The sequence below is a fragment of the Mus pahari genome, chromosome 12, assembly GCF_900095145.1.
Source record: "Mus pahari chromosome 12, PAHARI_EIJ_v1.1, whole genome shotgun sequence".
In the NCBI taxonomy this organism is placed as follows: domain Eukaryota; kingdom Metazoa; phylum Chordata; class Mammalia; order Rodentia; family Muridae; genus Mus; species Mus pahari.
In genome coordinates, this window is record NC_034601.1 from 28,137,549 (window position 1) to 28,156,095 (window position 18,547).

At 43.2% G+C, this 18,547-nt stretch overlaps 1 protein-coding gene across 2 annotated transcripts in view; it reads left to right on the forward strand.

Moving 5' to 3' along the window:
• Lmln (leishmanolysin like peptidase) overlaps positions 1-18,547 on the forward strand; it is a 68,761-nt gene that overhangs the window by 39,367 nt on the left and 10,847 nt on the right. For both annotated transcript variants that reach the window (XM_029544560.1, XM_021209693.2), the window contains exons 12-15: positions 3,001-3,111; positions 9,302-9,434; positions 11,589-11,748; positions 14,595-14,725. In XM_029544560.1, coding sequence (XP_029400420.1) covers positions 3,001-3,111; positions 9,302-9,434; positions 11,589-11,748; positions 14,595-14,725 — 535 coding nt within the window. The remainder of the gene's footprint in view (positions 1-3,000; positions 3,112-9,301; positions 9,435-11,588; positions 11,749-14,594; positions 14,726-18,547) is intronic.

Sequence of the window (18,547 nt, forward strand, 5' to 3'; positions counted from 1 at the left end):
GAGGTGACAGGGTACTCACTCCATGGAGGTGACAGGGTACTCACTCCATAGAGATTTCTGATGCTTAACTGAGGTACAGCACCTCAACACATTGTAATTATCAACCAAAGGTTAGAATTTTATATAAAATCTGAATGGAAGTCTCATGAGAAAAGATTTACTCTTTCTTGTTCACAGCACAGTCCTTCACTCTGTTGCTTTTAAAATAAAGGACCTACTAGGTGATCTCACAGCTCAAGAATACCTGCAACCCTGTTTCCAGTGCTTCCTGGAGAAAGCCCGAGCTCCCCGCATGAGTTTAAAGCTTTGCTGGGAGCACTTCACTTCTCTTCTGGGAAACTCATTATCTAAAGTATTTTAGTGATCTGTCTTCCTCACTAGATTAGAATTTTTGAATTTTTATTTATTTATTTTTATTGTTTTGTTTATTTGAGACAGGGTTTCATTGTATCATTCTGTAGGACCTAAAACTAGACCAGGCTAGCCTCAAATTCACAGGGTTCTCCATGGCTGGGATTACTGGGTGCACCACACACCACGCTTATTTTTATTTGTATACATCTATTAAATGTTAAATGTATGTAGGTTGCCACACAAGCCAGAAGAAGGCATCGGATCCCCTGGAACTGGAGTTACAGGCAGCTGTAGCTGCCTAATGTGGGTATCAGGAGCCAAACTTGAGTCCTCTGGAAGAGCAGGAAGTACTCTTAACTGCCAAGCCTCTCCAGCCTCTAGACTAGAATTGTTCTCTAATAGAGAGGATGTTTGTCTGTTCACTGTGCTAGCCTTAGCATTCAGCTAAGTGCCCTGCATGTGACAAGCACGACAAGCAATGTCATCAAGGAGGAATCAGGATGTATGGAGGAATAGATACCTGGTAGTGGAGTAATAATTCTGATAATTCTGATCCGTGATCTACATTCCACATACATGGTAATTCTCAAGGGAGTCACATTCATTTCTTGTTTATCTATAGAATAAAAAAATCTTACTAACATAAGCAAAGTTTTATAGGTTGGCTGAGAAAAACAAGTTGTTTGTTTGTTTTGCTTTTTAAAAGACATATTTTACATATATGCTCTCTCTGCATGTACACCTACCTGCATGCCAGAAGAGAGCATCAGATCCTATTATAGATGGTTGTGAGCCACCATGTGGGTGCTGGGAATTGAACTTGAGACCTCTGGAAGAACAGTCAGTTCTCTTAACCACTGAGCCATCTCTCCAGCTTTTGAGAGGGTCTGGAAGGGTCCATTGCCAGAAAGTCTCTGGCCACACAGATTGTGCAAAGGTCACCAGGCTGGAAAGCAGGTCACTCCTGGGCAAAAAAAACCAGGTTTTGCCATTCCTTCCCTTGAAGGGACAGCCTGGGTGCTTCACTAGGTTTCCCTAGGACATGTCCTATGAGCACAAAGACCTCTGTGCCCCTTACAGCCCCATCACCCTCTAAACTTTGCGATAAACCAAATTTCTGCAGCATAGGGAGCTTAGTTCTGGGCCTTTGGTGTGGAGTGCTGGTTCCTTCCTCCTCCTCTGAGATTCTGCTCTTGCTTTGGAAGAGCTGTATTTCCTTTTTCTGCTTTCACTTGGTATTGTGGGAGTGGTTCTAGTTTTGCTAAAGGGAAAAAATGATATGGGCATTCTGGGACTTTTTCAAATTTATCTTGTCCCTAAAATAAGTACTGACAAACACGGACTCATTGTCTTTAATCAAAATTTTTAGGAAACTCAACCATTGTGTTCTTTTTTCTGAAGTTAGAACATTTAAAAAGCATTGCAGTGTTTGATTGTTTGGTGATAGTGTTTATTTACAAACAGGACCTATGTTGATGAAGTATCGAAAATTAAAGACCTGGACAAGAGCGCCAGCTAGCTGAGCCAGACTAGGGAAGGGTGGCTGACCAGAAATCCCATTGTGTTCTCCTCAGCGAGCTCGCTCCTCTCCCTCACCCTGTCTCATATCTTAGTCACCCTCTACTCTGTAACTTTTATCTCTTGAAAATTACAATGCACATGTGTTCTCTAAATATTAAAGTACTTTCCCTTAAGGCAGGTATAATTCTAGAACTTCTGCGTATTAAACCTACCCCTTGCTGCAGTGGCTCTGTTAGAAATAATCTCACACAAAGGAACATTCATAAATGAAGCAAAAGGTATCTTGGCAATGCAATTATTTTGTTCAGAAAGAATGTGGCCGAACCAAATCGTGCTATCTGCAGACCAGGGCTCACGTGGGTCCTGTTCCCTGATGTAGGTGGTAACTGTCAACCACATGGTCTGATGTGGTTTGGTAGTCAGTGTGAAGGGGAAGAGGGAAGGATCAGGGCTGTGAGTCTACCAGTCCGGCTGGCATGAAGTGAACAGTCCTTTGATAGGGGAGTGGGGATGATTATAGGAGAGATGGTAAAGAGACTCAGACACAAAGATTAAAATCGGGAGTACTGTCCAGTCAGTACTGTGGCAGCCTCGAGTTTCTTTTACACTTTATATACTTTACAGCATCGTGAGGAACAGTCAGAAGCCAGCATGGACAATGATACCTGTATCCTGTATCTGTCTGGAGGCCTCCCTATGTCTCCCTGTATCTACCTCCAAGACTTAAAGACTACAGCCCCTTGCCTTGAGCTTCAAGTATATATCCCCCCCCTTACTATTTCATGTGTGAAATGATAAGGTCAGGAAATCTGCTAGCAGACCCTGGCCTGACTTGACTCTGACAGACAGACTTTCACAAGAAAGACAAAATGGCTCCCAACATGAGTCCTTGCTGGCTGGACTGCCCTTGATTTTAGAGCCCTTTCTTCTCACAATGCTGAGCAACAACGCCCACCCATCCACCCCAGCCCCCCCCCCCCCCCCCCCCGCGACAAGGACCTTTCAAATGCGCAGCTCTGTCAGTGGCCTCCTGGGTCCCTCTTAGGCCTCTGCTCTGTACATGGCTGAGATCTCTAGTAGATGCTAGGGTAAGTAAAAGGTGTTCTCTCTGCATTGTCTCCACAGCTGGTACAAAGCCAATTACAGCATGGCTGAGAAGCTCGACTGGGGCCGAGGAATGGGCTGTGAATTCGTCAGGAAGAGCTGTAAATTCTGGATTGACCAGCACAGGCAAAAGTAAGAATGTGTTTCCATACGCTGTCTCTGTGGCGTTCATTTCTGACTATGTTCTTAGTCATGAGCATCAAGTATCAGCTACTCTGTGTAGAAAATACTCTCTGAGTTCTTTTTGGCTTATAATTCATAGGCATATATATATATTGTAAGCTTTTTGCATGGCCCCTCATTCTTACTGTTTTCTTCAGAGAACGCACACACGAATATAAAAGCAACTGTTGATTTAGTATCCAGAAACTGGACTAGCGATGTACTTTAGTGGTAGAGTGCTTGCCTGGCATGTAAAAGATCCTAGGTTCGATCCCCAGCCCTGAACAATAAATATTCTCTAGATTGGGGTTATGAAAGCTGGGTCTTTATGGCAATCGCCTGCCAAGCTCTTTTAGGTATAAGATATTGTGTTTGGCATGGCTTTACACACACACACACACACACACACACATATGTACACACACGTATATATACACACACCGAGCACTTAAAGAGAGAGGCTTTACAGAGCTCTTTCTGTAACTATAACCCTAAATTAAACGGTTATGTATATAGAGATAAGCAAATTATAAAAGAAGTGATTCCCTATAATTCATTTCCAGATTGGGAGCATCTTGAAAATGTCCTACAGTGTCCTCACCCCGGCACTGAGATAGGCTCAGTCAGACTGGGACCAGTCTACAAGGGCCCCTCATGTTGCTCATTTAGTCATGCCCACTTCCCTCTCAGCACAACCCTCCTGAGACTCTGGAATCCCGTCATCTATTGTCCATTTCTGTACTTCTGTTATCTCAAAGAATACATAAAGACGTGGAAATTTCAAACATTAATGAATGTTTTTTGGGCACAGTGATTGCATTTTCCACTTAATGTTTATATTCAACTACATTGTTGTATATATTATCGGTTTGTTTGTTTTGCTTTTCTTTGTTTTGAGACAAGGTCTCACTGTACGTAGCCTTTGCTACCTTAGTACTAAGGGGAGCAGGATGGCCTTAAACTCATGGCACTCCTCCTGCCTCAGCCTCCCAAGTGCTAAGATTATGAGCGTGAAGAGCCATGCTAGTGTGATTTTTTTTTTTTTAAGGATGAGTAGTATCCCATTCTATGGATATGCACAGTTTGTTTAAGCATTCATACTTTAAAGACATCTTGGTCATTTCCACTTTGGGAAATTGTAAATGAAATTACTATAAACATTTGTGCAAAAGGCTTTATGTGAGCATAAACCCTCTTTTCCAAAAGTGCATCTGTTGGCTTATTGTGCTAGTTGTAGATTTGATTTTCTCAAAAACAACCAAATTCTTTGCTAAAATTCCTAGAGGTAATGTGTGATATTTTCTCCATGTCGTTGCCAGCATTTGGTGTTATCACTGTTTCTGATTTTGTGACTCTCATAGTGTGTAATGGTATCTCACTGTGCTTTCATTGTTCATGGCCAGTGATTACGAGCATCCTTTCTGTGTGTGTGCTATCTTTACATACTTGTTAGTGAAGCGCCTCTGTATTTTAAGGTAATTTTCTAATTAGATGTTTTTGTTTTTGTTTTTGTTTTGTTTTTGTTTTTTTGTTTTTATTTTTTGAGACAGGATTTCTCTGTGTAGCCCTGGCTGTCCTGGAACTCACTCTGTAGACCAGGCTGGCCTCGAACTCAGAAATCTGCCTGTCTCTGCCTCCCAAGTTCTGGGATTAAAGGTGTGCGCCACCACTGTCCAGCTTGTTTCAAACTCTTAACATGTTTCTTTAAACATATTATGTTGGGGGAGGCATGTTGCACTCTTGTATATGCATCTGTGTCTGAAGGGACAACTTGCAGGCATTGTTGCAGGAAATATTAAAAAAATAAAGGCACCATCCCATGCTAGCACCGGCTACTCTCCGGCCCTGGTGGTCTCACACTTCCATGGCTAGCCCCATGTAGCAACCGCCCATCCAGCTATCATAAATCCCCGTAACCAGGTAAACTCAAAATTCTAGAGGTTTATAATTTATCAGATTTATATCAGTAAATTCTCACCCACACAAAACCTCCACACAATGAACGCAGAGCCAATTGATACAGATATAAATTGCCCACCTAGATAAGACAGATTGTCCTGTAATTAATTATCCATCCTTTATAAGATATTCATGGCTACCTGTGCCTATTTAAAGCCACATGGAATCTGGATCGTCTTTCTCTTCTTCCATCTTCCTTCCTTTTTCTTCTGTCTTTTCTATCTCTCTCCTCTCTAAAACTCCCAGCCCACCTTCTTCATCCACTACCCATTGATTGGTCCCTTGAAATCTTTATTCATTAGGGGAAGGTTCTGCCACAAGGCATGGCTTCTGTCCTCCCACCCTGTGGGTCCTGAGGATCTGACTCAAGTCATCAGGCTTCGTGGGATACACCTACCCACTTGACCACCCCCTACCAGCGTTTTGTTTTGTTTGTTTGTTTTTTGATCTGAGCAAAAAGTGTTAATAGAGTTCGGATTATCAATTTGTCCTTTTCTTCATGATTAAAAAACAATAACTCATTATGGTTCTGTTCTTAGTGTCTATGGCACTAATTACCCTGCGGGCCTCTGCTAGGTACCACTGGGCTCTCCCTGGCCCAAGAGTTATGTTTCTAATGCTAAGGCTAAGAGCTCTTTGCCAAACTCTAGATTCCATTTTTTTTCTTGTATTTTTTTATTTTAAAATGTTTTAAATTACCCATATGTGGTGGTGTTGGAAAGATGGTGTGTGCATGTCAGTTCAAGTGTCTTCGAAGGCCAGAAGAAAATGTCAGATCTCTTGGAGCTGGCGTTACAGGCAGTGATTAGCTGCCTGATGTGGATGTAGGACTTGAACCCAGATTCTCTGCAAGAGCAATACATGTTCTTAATCACTGAGCCATGTCTCTAGCCTCTCGTGTCTTCTCAAAAGTTTTTTTCTCTTGAGGTATATTTGAGTGCAGGACCCACTTTGAGTTAATTTTCTTATGAGTTAGGACTTGGGTTAAGGGTTTTATATATATATATATATATATATATATATATATATATATATATATTTATAGATATTGATTGTTCCAGCACCATTTATTGAAAATGGCCATCTCCCCTCTCAGATTGTTTTCATACAGTGTTTCTGAATGTGTATGTGTGTGTGTGTGTGTGTGTGTGTGTGTGTGTGTATGTGTGTGTGTGTGTGTCTCAGTGTGATGGCTTAGTACACGCTGAGCCACCTTGCAGCTCCTGAGTTTTCTACCTTTCCTCCTGTTTGTGTGGGTCTTTCCCCATCTTCCCTGTCCATGCTTGTCCTGCATCTGTCTTCCCATGCATAGGAACATAGTGGGTGGTTTCTGAAGCTCTGTAGTTTATCATATAACCATTAGGCTGAAATGAACCCTCCTTTATTTTTTTCTCAATGTTAGTGTTTCTCTTCTGTGCTTTCTGTGTGAATTTACAGTAGTCTTGTATTTAAAAAGAAAGGAAGGGAGAGAGGGAGGGAGGGAGGGCGGGCAGGCTCGCAAGATGTCTTGACAGATACTGCATTAAGCCTGTGCATGTATTTAAGGAGAATATCATCATTATTCTGTGGCGTTTTCCAGTCTGCAAACACAGTGTGGGGGAAGAAACATCCAGTATGTCATCATTAAATACAAAGCTGTTGAGTTCTGTTTTTGAAGGTCTTCTGTGACTTGAGAAATTTCCTGTCTGTCTCTGTCTCTCTTACTTTTTGCTTTTAAATCGAACATGAATACAGAATTTTATCAAATGCTTTTTTGACTTTAATTTATATAATTATGTGATTTTTCCCACCTGCTAATATGATGGGTTTCTTTGTTTGGTTTTCAAATATTAAATCACCTTTGCATTCCAGGATGAAACCCCATTCCGTCCCTCCCTCCCTCCCTCCCTCCCTCCTCCCTCCCTCCCTCCCTCCCTCTGTCCCGGCTGGCTTCAAACTCATGATCTTCTTGCCTCAGCCTCTCCCACTTATCCACCTGCAGCACTGGAGCAAGAGCCATTGTTAAGTGTAAAGTAGACGTCCCCGGTGACACGGTCTGGGCCTGGAGATTGCTCTTTGAAGAGTTCTAATGTTGTGAACATTAGGCTTCCTTAATACCGTTGTCGATTTCACACTGAGTAAATTGCAGCACCTTATGTTGTGAGGAATTGTTCCATTTCATTGTCTGGGTTACCAGATGCACACGTGTGAGGCTGCCTTATTTGTTAACCCTTTCAGTTGTCTCTCAGGCTGCTGCTGCTGCTGCTGTAACTACTATTTGTGTCCTAATGCTGTAATAAGTACCTGCTCTCATGGTTTCTTTCCAGAGATTGGTTTTTGTTGATCTTACTGACCTTCCTTAACAATCGTTCTTTGGGAACCGCGTTTGTAGCTCAGTTGATACGGTACTTCCCTAGCATGCGTGAAGTCTGGGGTCGATTTCCAGGGCCACATGAACTTGGTGTAGAGTAAACCTGTAATCCCACCTCTGCAGAAATGGAGGCAGGAGGACCGGAAGCTCACAGTCCTCGTCAGCGGCATAGCCAGTTTGAGGCAGGGCTGGGTCCATTTTGATCCACTGTGTCCTGTGTCGTTCTGTTCTCACTGGCTTCTGCTCTGCCCTTCTGCATAGCTCCTCCTGCTTGTTCTGGCCGTATTCTCCTCTCTCCAGACCCTGGAGTCATTTGGTGAGAGGCGTTCCTCTCTGTCTCTCATACTGTAACTCTCGTCCCCAGCAGCCTGCATCCACCACTCAGTACCTGTGGCTTTCTTGTCATCTGGGTCAAAGTGTTTCCCCTGTGTCATCATCTTTGACCTGAGATTATTTACTAGAACATCCCTTAGTTTTCAAGGGTTTGGCAGGTTTTTTGTTTGTTTGTTTGTTTTTAAGTATTTATTTATTATATATAAGTACACTGTAGCTGTCTTCAGACACACTGGAAGAGGGTGTCAGATCTCATTATGGATGGTTGTGAGTCACCATGTGGTTGCTGGGATTTGAACTCAGGACCTCTGGAAGAGTAGTCAGTGCTCTTAACCACTGAGCCATCTCTCCAGCCTGGTTTGGCAGGTTTTGAGTCACATTTTTGCTGTTGAATTCTAACTTGATTCCACTGTCGAGGAGGAAATACTCTGTATGACTTCAGTTGTCCTGAGGTTTTGCCTTATGGCTCAAGATGGGGTTGATCTTACTGTGTGTTCTCTGAACACTTAGAAGGAATGCACAAGCCGGGCGTGGTGGCGCACGCCTTTAATCCCAGCACTTGGGAGGCAGAGGCAGGCGGATTTCTGNGTTCGAGGCCAGCCTGGTCTACANAGTGAGTTCCNGGACACCCAGGGCTATACAGAGAAACCCTGTCTNNAAAAACCAAAAAAAAAAAAAAAAAAGAAGGAATGCACATTCTGCTGTGTTTGGTGGAGCACTGTGGCCAGGTTCATTGTGGGTGGATGGTTTTAACTCCTTTTGTGACCCTGTGAGTTCCTGCTTCTTAGTATACTGATTGTTCTCGATATTTTAAATTTAAAATTAAATTATTTTTTAATCTATTTATATTCTTGTGTGTGTCCACACTGTGTGCAGGAAGCGTGCATGCTGTGGCACTTCTGTAAAGTTGGCTCTCCCCTCACTTTTATGGGGTAGAGCTCAATTTGAGGGACAAGCTTCTACCCAGGAGCCATTGGCTGTTTTCCTCTGAGTGTTGAGGAAGTTTCCACTGCGCTGCGTCTCTAACCCTCAGTTCCTAACTAGTCTGCTGTCTTCTCGTTGCTTTTCCATCTTTTGTTTTTGTTACTCCTAATATCTAAGGGCTTCAGATGTGCTTCAAATGAAGAAGAGGGGAAATGAATCTGTTCTGTCTTCCAGGAAGTAGAAATGAGACTTCATACTGTTTATATTTTTAAATTTTCCCCTTAATAATTGAAGTAATTCAGACTGCACATCTACAGAACTGGATTTTACGAAGCTATAAAAAGAGTTAATAGGCTGTTCTTTAATATGGTGTAGTCAGCATCTAGATGAACCTTCCACGTCTGCTCTGGGGAAAATCTTGATAACCTGATTAGACATTTACTATAAACTGTTAAACTCCGGATTATAGCTGAAAAGGCCGTCTCAATAATGGACTTGTAATATTTAATTTTAAGTGTGATACCAAAATGTACAGACCGCCCTTCAACAGGCCGTCGACATGGAAAATAACCAGCTTGCCTTCCTTGTGTGCAGGAGGCAGGTGCCGAGCCCGTACTGTGACACACTCAGGAGTAACCCCCTGCAGTTGACCTGCAGACAGGACCAGAGAGCCGTCGCTGTGTGTAACCTGCAGAGATTTCCTAACCCCTTACCACCCGAGTACCAGGTAACACGAGTTCCCAGCACAGCTTTAAGAATTGACTTTTAAAAAAAAACAAACAAACAGTAGTCTCTGTTTTAATTAAGAAAGCAAATCTTTTACATTTTTTCTTGTGTAAGTCTCTATATGTTTCTGTTAGAAAAGGGGGGAAAAAAAAGTCCTGCCAAGCCCTCATTGCTCAAGGCTAACTGCTGCTTAGCCGGGGCAGGGTACCTAGCTGTGCCTCGAGCCTATAGTGGGATGAGAGGGCCGCTGTCCCTGTGCCCAGGCTGTATGCTGAGGAACAAACACAGGTCCTTCTATCTGCACAGAAAGTGCTTTAGCCACCACGATGCCTCTCCAGCTTCTGATGGGTTCTTTTTGTTTCAAATCATTGCTAATGTCTCCTTTAAATTTCTCTAATCTATTCAGAAAACTAAATCTTGGAAGAAAATAATTTAGTTACTCTAATCCTGCTATTTACAGATGTGGATGTTCTGCTTTCAAAAATGCAATTAGATTTGTGGGATCTGAAAGATGAACAAGGCGGCGGAGGGAGAGCTAGCTCAGCGCTGCCAGGGTACTAGGAATGGGACTCAGGCAGGCATTCTAAGAGCACTGAGCTAGCTCTCCCTCCACGCCCCGCTCAGTTGTGAAGTTCCGATGTGTGCCTGACCTCACGGAGTGTATCAGAAACCACCACTTGGCACAGGGGTTTCTAGGAGTAATATCAGTATATTAATAGAAAGTGTGACTTATTTTTCCACAATTACCATGTAGCCTAGGCTAAGCTCTGTGTCAGTCCTCCTGCCTCAGCCTCCCACATGCTGGGATTTACAGCGAGTGTAAATCCCTTTACGATGGCACAGTGTAAAACCTTTACGATGTACCTGGTTCCTCGTTGCTTTGGTATTCAGACTATTTCATATAAACAGATTTTTTTTTCAAGGTTTGGGATTTTTTTTTCCCTAAGATTACTTACATACTTCCTATGCTTATTATGTTGGTGTATTGCTTAGATGATCCCGAACTTTTTCCTGGGTTCTAGTAGTCCTTGTACTGGAATTTCCTCAAAAGCAGGGTGGGGGCTACAGCACAGTCCATTGTACCTAGTGTTTTATATTGAACAGGTCTTTATTTTATGCATTAGTTTTCTGTTATATCAGCCCTCTTTTTCTTCCTGTTTTCTGTGGTATTTGTTATGTAGTCCTGGCTGGCCTGGGTCTCACGATACAGACCACAGACCATCTGTCTGCCTCCCAAGTGCTGGGACTAAAGGGGTGTGCCACCATGTCCAGCTCTGTTTGATTGTCTTTTGGGGTTTTGTTTTGTTTTATTATTTTTGATACACATACACTTTTACTATTTTTTAAAGACAAAAGCAAATATTTGTACTAATAAAGTAGAGGAACTACTTTATTTCATTTAAATAGTTAAATCTTCACTGCAGAACAAAGGACATTTTTAGTGTTTTCCAGGATTATCAATATTTTGACTTTATAAATACCATTTCACATAAATACAAAGTCCAAAATGCCAGAAGTATGGTTAGCATCATTTCCAAAATTGAAATTCTGAGCCAATCCCAAGCCAGAATTTCTTTAATTATTTTTATTAAATTCAAATCTGCAATTCAGACATCAAATGTTCTGTTTTGTTCTGTTCTGTTTCGATTATACAGCAGCTCTCTACATAGCCCTGGCTGTTGTTCTAGAACTCACTATGTGGACCAGGCTGGCCTCCAACTTACAAGAGGTTCACCTGCCTCTGCCTCCCAGTTGTTGGGACTTAAAGTGTGTACCATCACACCCGGCCCAGACAGCAGTTTTAAAGATCGAGCATCTTAGCACAATGCAATCCAAAGACTCTCCAAGTTGATACTTCATGCTAAGAGATGAAAATGTTAACTTTTGGTTGTAAGTCTTCCTTCTGCTTACACTGTTTCTACTCTATTCTTTTAAATCAGTCAAATTCATCATCTTAATGGGTATCTTACCAGGTATCCTGAAGATGTCCTTTGTGGCGTGTCACATCGTCTTTACTGTACACTTTATGGAGAAACCTGTCGTATGCTTTGACAGTGCGCAGGAGTAGCAGGGTGTTGTGATTGCCTGTGGTCTTGTTTCGGTCTCACAGATGACTCTTCCTCCCCTCCCCTCCCCTCCCGTGATCTGTTCACAGTACTTTGATGAGCTCAGTGGGATATCTGCCGAGGATCTGCCTTACTATGGAGGGTCAGTAGAAATCGCTGACTATTGTCCTTTCAGTCAGGAATTCAGCTGGCATTTAAGTGGCGAGTACCAGCGAAGCTCCGACTGTAGAATCCTGGAAAACCAACCAGGTTAGTAGTCTGGTGAACGAAGGGTTGAGTTCATCTTACAGTTTTGTTGTTATTGTTGTTTATTTTCTTTCTAGAGAGGGATTTTCTGTGTAGCCCTGGCCATTCTGGAGCTCAGACTTTAGACCAAGTGGGTCTCAAACTCCAGAGATCCACCTGCCTCTGCCTCCTCTGAGTACAGGGATCAAAGGTGCGTGACATCACCACATGGCCTACATCACACAATTTTCGGTTACCGATATAAAATAGTGGCCAAGGGCACAGTCCTCGTAGCCCGATGAGTTTGAGTTTTCAGTTCCTTTACTTGATTTCTGTCTGTTACTTGATCCCTCTGCCTGTAGAATACTGACCTCATAAGTCATCATGGCTACCGTGACACCCTGTCTCAAAAGGCAGGGCACAGATGGCTCAGTAGTTAAAAGCACTGACTGCTCTTCCAAAAAACCCAGCACCCACGTCCCGGCTCACAATTGTTTGAAACTCCTACTCCCGGGCATCCGACAGCCATCTCTGCCTCTTCAGGCACCAGGCGGGTATGTGCATGGTTTACAGACAGACATATGTGCAGCCAGAACACCAATACACATCAAATTTATACATTCGATTTAAGCAAGCAGGAAAAACAACGATTGGTTCCCCTCTTTTTTGAAAAATTTTAACTTGGTTGTCACCTCTTTCCATTTAAACCATAAGTGCCTGTGATGCTTATTCTTTGTCTCTCTTGTTTATTTTTTGTTTTTTGTTGTTGTTTTGTTTTTTGAGACAGGGCTTCTCGAAAAACAAAAGACTGACTGTCCTAGAACTCACTTTGTAAACCAGGCTGACCTCGAACTCAGAAATCCGTCTGCCTCTGCCTCCTGAGTGCTGGGATTAAACGCGTGCACCACCACGCCCAGCACATCTTTCTTGTTTAGAATAGCCTGTTGATCATACTTGTAAGAAGCAGTGGGCTCGGTAGTAACTAGTGTACAGCTGGGAGCTGCTGCTCGTGCCAAAGCCCGGCACACTCAGCCGGCTCCCTATCCCTTCCCCATCCCTTCCCCAATCCCCATCACATCCTAACACTTGAGCCCCTCAGCAGGGCTCTACAGATCTCTCCTGAAGATTTGCTGGACAGATCACAGTATTGCTTTAGAGCTAGGCTCAACACCACTTTTTAAAAGTACAGATCTTCCAGGCTTTGAAACTGTGTTCCGCCCTCGTTAGTGTGAAAGGTTACAGAGACCATGGCATGCACAGGGCTCAGGGGTTAGCTTGGATTATGGTTTGCTGAGCTCTGCTTTGCACACTTATGTTATTCTCTCCAGAGATTTGAAATTCACAGGTCAGGGAGCGCAGTAGGATTTGGTGTTGCTATTTCACATTTTTCTTATGGCTCATAAAATTATGATTTTAAAAAACTTAAGGAAATCAAGTACTTCTGTATATACTGTTTCAAAATGAGCCACTTGAACTCACTATTTTGAAAAACATGGAACTCGGGCTGGCAGTGTGACCAGCAGGTAAAGGCACGTGCTGGCCTGAGTTCCATTCCTGGAGCCCACATAGAAGTGGAAGGAGAGAAGGAGCCCAGAGTTGTCCTCTGACCTGCACACATGCACCTTCATATGCTTGGCCATCCCCCATGTCGTGCACACATGTGCACACACACAGATAAGAGCTAAGTTTAAAACAACCGTGAAACTTGCAGAGACTATGAGCAGAACACACTGTAACTAGAATCTAAGGACTTTGTCTTTTTGTCTACTAAGTACTAAAAGGCCATTCACCCACACTTCTGCAGCTAGGAGCTTAGTCTGCCATTAGTATATGTGTTTCTAGAAGGTACCACAAGTTAAAGATACAAAAACCTTAGTTTGTGGGAGGCAGAGTCGGAAGATTGTAAGTTCTGAGTCCAGCCTGAACTATACAGCAAGACACTGACTCCAGAAGCCAAACACCACCTGCCCCGCATGTGAAGGGGACAGCTTTAGGCCAGCACAGAAAGTGATTCTTGTTCTGGAATCTAACCTCTGATTTTTAGTGCCTGGTCCTCTGTATAACTGACCCAGATACTTAAGGCCCAGTTAATCTAATCTCTAGTATAGTAATTCTCTCCCTTCTGAAAACCCAGTTGAGGTTGGAGTCTCCTTGATCCTTTTTTTTTTTTTAAAGATTTATTTATTATATGTAAGTACACTGTAGCTGTCTTCAGACACTCTAGAAGAGGGCGACAGATCTTGTTAAGGATGGTTGTGAGTCATCATGTGGTTGCTGGGATTTGAACTCTGCACCTTTGGAAGAGCAGTCGGGTGCTCTTACCCACTGAGCCATCTCACCAGCCCCATTTTTTTTTTTTTTTTCCCGAGACAGGGTTTCTCTGTGTAGCCCTGGCTGTCCTGGAACTCACTCTGTAGACCAGGCTGGCCTCAAACTCAGAAATCCACCTGCCTCTGCCTCCCAAGTGCTGGGATTAAAGGCGTGCACCACCACCGTCCGGCTCCTTGATCCTTTTTTAAACTTGAAATTTTCCATTGAGCAAATTTCATTTATGTTTTTCATATGTGTTTTTGTTTTGGAAGACAGTCTCCCTCCAAGACTGGCTTCAAACTCAGCAGACCCCCTGCTCTGCTCTCGAAGACCTGGGGTTGCAGATGTGAGCTGCAGCCTGCCTCATCACCTGTGGTCCTTAAATATGCTTTTATGCTGCTGCCGTTAAAGACCGGGTCTCATGTAGCCCAAGCTGGCCTCAAGTTGGCAACCCTCCTGTCTTTGCATCTGCAGAACAACGTTTAGTCACGAGTAGATTGCCCCATTCTTGCCTCCGTGCTAGGGGTCAGTGTGTGAGGAGACTCTTTGGGTCGTTTCAGAGCTGTTTAAGAACTACGGGGCAGAGCAGTATGGGCCGCACTCAGTCTGTCTGCTTCAGAAGTCAGCGTTCGTCATGGAGCAGTGCGAGAGGAAGCTTAGTTACCCGGACTGGGGGAGCGGCTGCTACCAGGTAAGCCATGGGCTCAGCCACCATCCGCACACGGAGGTTTACCTCATGTCAGGATTTGCTGGTCTTGACTCCCATTTACTTGAGTTGTAATTGTTAGTTTGAGTGCTGCAGTTTGTGAAAATACTGTCATTTCATCCACAGACATTGCTTTAACTATTGGAATATACATAACTTAGACCAGGCAGGCATGACGGTGATCATGTTTAATCCCAGATCTCAGTGGCAGAGGCAGGTGGATCTCTGTAAGTTCCAGGCCAGGCCAGGGCTGTGTAGTGGATCACTGTCTCAAGATAAATAAATATAAGCAAAATTGTTGTATATTAATGGGTTCTTTTATTTTACTTCTAGGCATAAGTCCTAAGGAAATAAGGCAAATATATAATTTTGTCCTTGAACAACTTTTACTTTGTAAGGCAGTAATATGCAGGTTTATGTCAAAAAGCCTATGAGGAAGCTAGGGGTGCAGCTCAGTACTGCAATGTTTACCTGGCTTGCCCCAGGACTGGGGTTTAATCTCTAGATACAGCCGGTATGCTGGTATGCACGCTGGCTGGCGTGCACACACACACACACATGCATGAACATGCATTCACACACACGTTCCCGCCATTTAGGTTCTCTATTAGAGTCTATTGATCCCTGTCTCTGTGTTTGCATTGCTGCAGCTCTGTAGTGTGGCGTGAGGTCAGGTAAGGTGATCTATCTGGTTCTGTTCTTTTTGTTCAGGAGTCCTTTGGCTGCCTGGACTTCCTACTGTGCTTCCATGTAAATTTTAAGACTTTTCTTTCTATTTTTGTGAAGAATGCCACTGGAATTCTGGTTGGGACTGCATTGAATCTGTAGATTGCTTATGTTAGGATGACCATTTCACAATACTGATTTTTTTCCAGCCGGGCGTGGTGGCGCACGCCTTTAATCCCAGCACTCGGGAGGCAGAGGCAGGCGGATTTCTGAGTTCGAGGCCAGCCTGGTCTGCAGAGTGAGTTCCAGGACAGCCAGTAGCCAGGACTATATACAGAGAAACCCTGTCTTGAAACACCCCCCCCAAAAAAAAACCCTAAAATTCTAAAAAAAAATACACAATAACACAATACTGATTTTTTCCAAGCCATGGATCTGGGGAAAGGGCGTCTCCCCATCTCCCAGTGTCTTCGTCAATTTCTTTCTTTAGTTTTTCAACTTTTATTGGAGAAGTCTTTCATGTGCTTGGCTTGGTTTACTCTGAGGTGTTGTGGTTTCTGGGCTATCGTGGGTGGGGTTGTTCCCTGGTTTCTTTTCAGTATGTCTGTCTTCACCAGTGTGTAGGAAGGCTACTGATTGCCGTGGAACTTCAGACCCTGAGACCTGGCTGAGAATGTGTCTGAGTGCTCCAAGTTCCCTGCTAGAGTTCTAGGTATAAACTTGTATCGCCTGCACACAGAGACACGCCTGCTTCCTCCTTTCTTGTTCAGATTCTCCTCATTCATTTTTCTCACCTTATTGCTCTCACTGGGACTCCCAGTAGAGTGAGAGTGGAGCCTCTGGACACCCTTGTCTTGCTCCTGGTTAGAGGCAGTGTGTGGGTTTCCCTCACTGGGGTCATCATGGACAGCCTTTCCTATACTGACGGGTTTTTCTCCTATTCCAAGTTTCTTCAGGACTGCAACACAAAGGGATATTTTCTGTGGCTCTCTAAGATGTCCATGTGATCTGTACTTGAGTTCCTTTGTGAAATACATAACATTTCTGGGTTTACATATATTGAACTACATATTGCCACATCAACAAAAGGACAAGAATCAACACATAACTTTAAGCAACTCTGAATACTAATGGCTTCAATTTTCCAATCAAAAGACACGAACTACTAGTTTAGATTAAAAGGAGCAACCATCTATTTCTGCCTCCAGGAACTGTTTCTGATACAAAAGAGACACTGCCTTATGGTGATAAGATTGAGAAAGGTATTCCAACCAAATGGACCTAAGAAAACAGGCCCAGACCAGCCTCATGGTGGCTGTGTAGCTAACAGAGACCTTGACCCCTAATCCTCCCGCCTTTAAGTCTGGAATTACAGGCACATGTCACCACACCTGAGTATGAGAGGGGTAGCTTTTTAAATTGCAAGCCACTAACTGTAATACCATGTTCTGCTGCTCTATCAAACAAGCATCATCATTGAGACCAACCAAGCTAAGAACCCAGCGTGACGCCTCTGGGAGGGCGCACATGCTGACAGACGTGAGAGCTCTCCTTCCTCCCATTCATGTAGTGTTTACATGGCCATGAACTGTAACTGAGGAGCTGTGTAGGGCACATGGTCACACCCACACCCTAGGGACCCTCTGCTCCTCTTTTTTTTTTTTTTTTTTTAAAGATTTATTTATTTATTTATTATATGTAAGTACACTTTAGCTGTCTTCAGACACTCCAAGAGGGTGCCAGATCTTGTTACAGATGGTTGTGAGCCACCATGTGGTTGCTGGGATTTGAACTCCGGACCTTTGGAAGAGCAGTCGGGTGCTCTTACCCACTGAGCCATCTCACCAGCCCTTTTTTTTATTATTAAAGATTGATTTATTTTATTTTATGTATGTGAGTATACTGTAGCTGTACAGATGGTTATGAGCCTTCATGTGGTTTTTGGGAATTGAATTTTTAGGACTTCCGCTTGCTGTGGCCCAAAGATTTATTATTCTACATAAGTACACTGTAGCTGTCATCAGACACACCAGAAAAGGGAGTCAGATCTTATTACAGGTGGTTGTGAGCCACCATGTGGTTTCTGGGATTTGAACTCAGGACCTTAGGAAGAGCAGTCAGTGCTCTTACTCACTGAGCCATCTCTCACAGCCCATTTCTTTCCTTTTTAGTAGTTGGTAATTTTCTCCTCTTTTCTCACTTTGACAGTTGATGAATAATTGAATGTTAGACAGGTCTTATTTATATACTCAGAGCTCCAAGGTTGTTTATAAACAGGTTGTTAAAGTTCTTCAGAAATACTCAATAGGCAAAGGCAGGTAGATCTCTGTGAGCTTGACACCAGCCTGATCTACATAGCAAGTTCCAGGCCATCCAAGGCTGCATAGTGAGACTCTGCCTTGAAATCAGTTAATTAACTAATTAATTGATTCTCCCAAAATAGACTCAACTGCTGGCATCCAATCAGGCATCTCAGAGTAAACCTAGGTAGGCAGGGAAAGGGGGTTCAGAGTTGGCAACCATGACCAAAGCTGCCTTACCTTTGGCAGTTTCTTTTGGCGATTTGTATCTTCTTTAACTCTTTGTATTCTGTGGTCAAAAGCAGCTAGCTTCTGGCAATTAACTCCTGCTAATAGCAGCAGGGGATTAAGAAAAGAAATTTAGTTACTTGAGCTCTTTTCTCCCTGGCTCAAGGGCCCCTGACTGGTCAGGAGAGAGGCTCAGGGTTCATTCACTCTTCATGAGCTAGAGAGAAAAGAAAAGGAAGAAAAGAAGAAAGTCAGGCATACACACAGACACACACACAGATACTTTGGCTGGACCTGACCACCTGTCTCATCAGTTCTACAGTATTCATGCATACTTACATATATACACATATACCTATACATGTATGTATGTATGTATGTATGTATGTATGTACATATAGATAGACAAACATATACAAAAGCCATATTTTATTTCTTTTTTTCTGGCAATTTATATCTTCTACACAAAGATTACCTCTTAGATAAAATGTTACAAAAGGGAGTTACACTCGGGAGGCAGAGGCAGGCAGATTTCTGAGTTCGAGGCCAGCCTGGTTTACAGAGTGAGTGCCAGGACAGCCAGGGCTACACAGAGAAACCCTGTCTTGAAAAA